This window comes from Balaenoptera musculus, chromosome 18 (genome assembly GCF_009873245.2).
Source record: "Balaenoptera musculus isolate JJ_BM4_2016_0621 chromosome 18, mBalMus1.pri.v3, whole genome shotgun sequence".
NCBI lineage: Eukaryota > Metazoa > Chordata > Mammalia > Artiodactyla > Balaenopteridae > Balaenoptera > Balaenoptera musculus.
Genome location: NC_045802.1, coordinates 24,078,870 through 24,082,631, shown reverse-complemented (window position 1 = coordinate 24,082,631; position 3,762 = coordinate 24,078,870). Strand labels below are relative to the sequence as shown.

The window sequence follows — 3,762 nt, the reverse complement described above, 5'->3', positions numbered from 1 at the left end:
CGAGCCAAAGGACACAACCAAGGCAAAAAGCAGGAGAAGGAAGAATTTATTATTACTTGTAGCAAGTAAAGAAAACACCGGGGATCTTTCCCAAAGCAGTGTCTCCCCAAACAGCAAAATTGGGGACATTTTAAGCTAAGGGCACATGTATTCATGAAGGGACCTGGGTGGTGGAGAATTCAGCACAGAATTGGGGCAAAGGTCGACAGAATCCAAGCTTTAGTTGACTGAAGTCATGAGGGTCAACATCATCATTCCATCCTCCAACTGGGTTGGGGGCCTTAGTTCCTGCGGAACTCAAAGACATGCATCAGATTGTTATGTATATCCTAGGGCTCTGTTATATCACTGAAATATTGTTTCTTGACTGCTTTTCCTTTCCTGCATTCCCTCACTTCCCTTAAGATCATTAGTTACTGAGACCCACTCAAAGGCAAGCATTGTGGCCAGGTTTAGATCTCACAAAATGGCTTAGGCCAAAATGACTTCTCTTCTGTCAAGAAATCCATGCCTGATTCTCTTTCTCCAGGGACCCCTTACCCTATCTGCTTACACCTGCTTTCCGACCACCATTTTATAATATAGTAAGGATGGAAGAATTACAGCCCTAAATTGATAGCTGAACTTTTACTTTGCTTAACATTCTTCTTCAAAATATGATAGAATCTCTTATCCAGTTTTGAGGGTTTTTTTAACAAACAGCCTGTTAAGGAGGAAGAAATTTTCTTCTACCCTTCTAGGTTCTTCTAGCTGGTCTAAGAATTAAGTTGACATGAAACAGGTTAACAGGAGAAAATAAAACAAAGTTTAATAACATGTATACATGGGAGAGACTAAAGGAAACTGAATAACTTGTCAAAATGACCGAAGTCCTCACCTTAAATATCATCCTCAGCTAAAGACAAAAGAAAATGTAGGCCTTCCCTGGTGGCACAGTGGTTAAGAATCTGCCTGCCAATGCAGGGGACACGGGTTCGAGCCCTGGTCCGGGAAGATCCCACATGCCACAGAGCAACTAAGCCCGTGTGCCACAACTACTGAGCCTGCGCTCTAGAGCCCACGAGCCACAACTACTGAGCCACGTGCTGCAACTACTGAAGCCCACGCACCTAGAGCCCATGCTCCACAACAACAGAAGCCACTGCAGTGAGAAGCCCGCGCACTGCAACAAAGAGTAGCCCCTGCTCGACGCAACCAGAGAAAAGCTGTGCACAGCAACGAAGACCCAACGCAGCCAAAAATAAATAAATAAATAAATTTATTTTAAAAAAAAATGTAGAGAGTGGGGATAGTCAGCTGTGGGAGGTTACCAGGAAAAGCACAGTAAACAAGGGTGATTTTGATGCAGATTTAAGTTATTTCCTTCCCCACTGATAAGACCTCCTAGAGATTTGAGCATCTTTCTCTTCCTGGTATGGAGGGAGACACCCTTTCAAATGGAGATTTCTCTTACAAATGTAAATATCTCTCACAAAATGGTACCACCTACTTGGTTTTCAGAGTTTTTCCCATGTCTACTCTTAGAAAATGACCAGCTTAAAATATTTAATATGCCAAAGAGACATATTTTGGGGTGGCAAATTCTGCTCCCCTACAAGCTCATGTGCTTATTAGTAAAAGGAAAAAAACAGTCCTGTCTGTTTCTCCTTTGCCACTCACACGGATGTTGACATAAAGACACGCAACATAAGAGATGTGAGTTTGTCAACAAAAAATTAATCAATAGTTGATATAAGGAAGAAAATGGAAAATTTTATTTGAGACAACCCGAGGATTATAACCCGGGAGACAAAGTCTTTCAGAAAGCTCTGAGGACTCCACCCCCCACCACCCCCCACCCCCGTTCGAGCTCAAAACACAGTTATACAAGTTTTTGAGACAAAGGGTTAAATGAGGTATTATTAACAGTTCACACAATCCAGATCTACACTGCAAAGTGAGTAGTGGGTCATGGGGTCATCATGGCCCTTTACATGATTAAGAAGGACTGTTATCTCCTGAGGAGGTTTGGTTAATGCAGTTACACAATACACATGAAAGGGGATGGAAGAGGCACAAATTTTAGGTTTAAAATTTTCTTGTCTTGCATAAAGTATGAATTTTATTTCATCAAGTTTTATTCAGCATCCTGCGGAAGACTATAGCCAAGAGACAGGCACTGTTAGCATTGAGGAAACTCCTCCAAAGAGGTAGAGAAGCTGTAACCAAAAGTGGGTCTGCGCCCCAAGGTCCCCGCCGCCGTTACAGTGCCGCGCAGCCACCGCCTCACCTCAGCCGCCCGCCATGACGACCGCGTCCCCTTCGCAGGTGCGCCAGAACTACCACCAGGACTCGGAGGCCGCCATCAATCGCCAGATCAACCTGGAGCTATACGCCTCCTACGTCTACCTGTCCATGTCGTACTATTTTGACCGCGATGATGTGGCATTGAAGAACTTTGCCAAATACTTTCTTCACCAATCTCATGAGGAGAGGGAACATGCCGAGAAACTGATGAAGCTGCAGAACCAGCGGGGTGGCCGAATCTTCCTGCAGGATATCAAGAAACCAGACCGTGATGACTGGGAGAATGGGCTGAATGCAATGGAATGTGCGCTACACTTGGAAAAAAGTGTGAATCAGTCACTACTGGAACTGCACAAATTGGCCACTGAGAAAAGTGATCCCCATTTGTGTGACTTCATTGAGACTCATTACCTGAATGAGCAGGTGAAATCCATTAAAGAATTGGGTGACCACGTAACCAACTTGCGCACGATGGGGGCCCCCGAATCTGGCATGGCACATTATCTCTTTGACAAGCACACCCTGGGAAATAGTGATAATGAAAGCTAAGCCTTAGGCTGGCTTCCCGTAGCCACAGGAGTGACTTCCCTGGTCACCAAGGCAGTGCATGCATGTTTGGGTTACCTTTACCTTTTCTGTAAGTTGTACCAAAACATCTACAAGTCCTTTCCTTAGTATCATTCCTTCAAATAAAGTAATTTGGTACCAAAAAAAAAAAAAAAAAAGTGGGTCTGGCTGCTCACCACTCAAAAGCCAATAAAGAGGCAAGGTTGGTGAGAAGAAAGTTTGCTTTATTTCAGACGCTGGCAATGGGGAGGGGAGGGGAGGGGGGACAGACTCCTGTCCAAAGGTCAATTCCCCCACCCCACCCCGACAATCAGCATGCAAGAGCTTTTATAGACGGAAGGAGGGGCTCCATGCAGAAACGGCACAGTCAGCTCTGACAGTCACCTTGAAATTGGTCATGCGGTGGTCTGACCAGCATCATCTTGATTGTTTTAAGTACAGTTAATCTTCAGTTCCAGGGTCGGTTTGTGCCCATTTCCTTGAGGACAGTTCTTGGAATTGTGGCAGCTTATGTCATGGCTACAGTCTGGTCATCATGTAGTTAACTTCTTTCACCTGATGGGGGTTTCAGTATCTATAAGACAGCTCACAGGATAGGGCTCAGAATGTTACCTATAACCCCTGAAGAGGGACTAAACGTCTTTGACTATGCTTAATGACTAAACTATTATTATTTAGTCTTGTTGGACTGTTTTCCTTTGTTTCTGCAATTTCTCATTTCCCTGATTAAACTTATTCTTTGGCTAAAGTTTTTCCACAGACAAAGGCAGGCAGAGGACATTGGGGGAAAGGACCACAGGGTCCTGCTCCTTTTCAAAGCCAGTTTATATATGATTTTTTGGCTAGGAAATACATGCAATCAAACATACATCTTGGTAAAAGATTACTGCTACTCACAAAGAACAGCTA

The 3,762-nt window shown here is 44.1% G+C and overlaps 1 protein-coding gene across 1 annotated transcript; it reads left to right on the top strand.

Annotated features, from left to right (window-relative positions):
* The first annotated feature begins 2,219 nt into the window (after positions 1-2,219).
* Positions 2,220-3,003, top strand: LOC118884441 (ferritin heavy chain-like). Its single transcript, XM_036832096.1, has one exon. The coding sequence runs from the start codon at positions 2,284-2,286 to the stop codon at positions 2,833-2,835; it is 552 nt and encodes a 183-aa protein (XP_036687991.1). The 5' UTR covers positions 2,220-2,283; the 3' UTR covers positions 2,836-3,003.
* Positions 3,004-3,762: the final 759 nt, after the last annotated feature.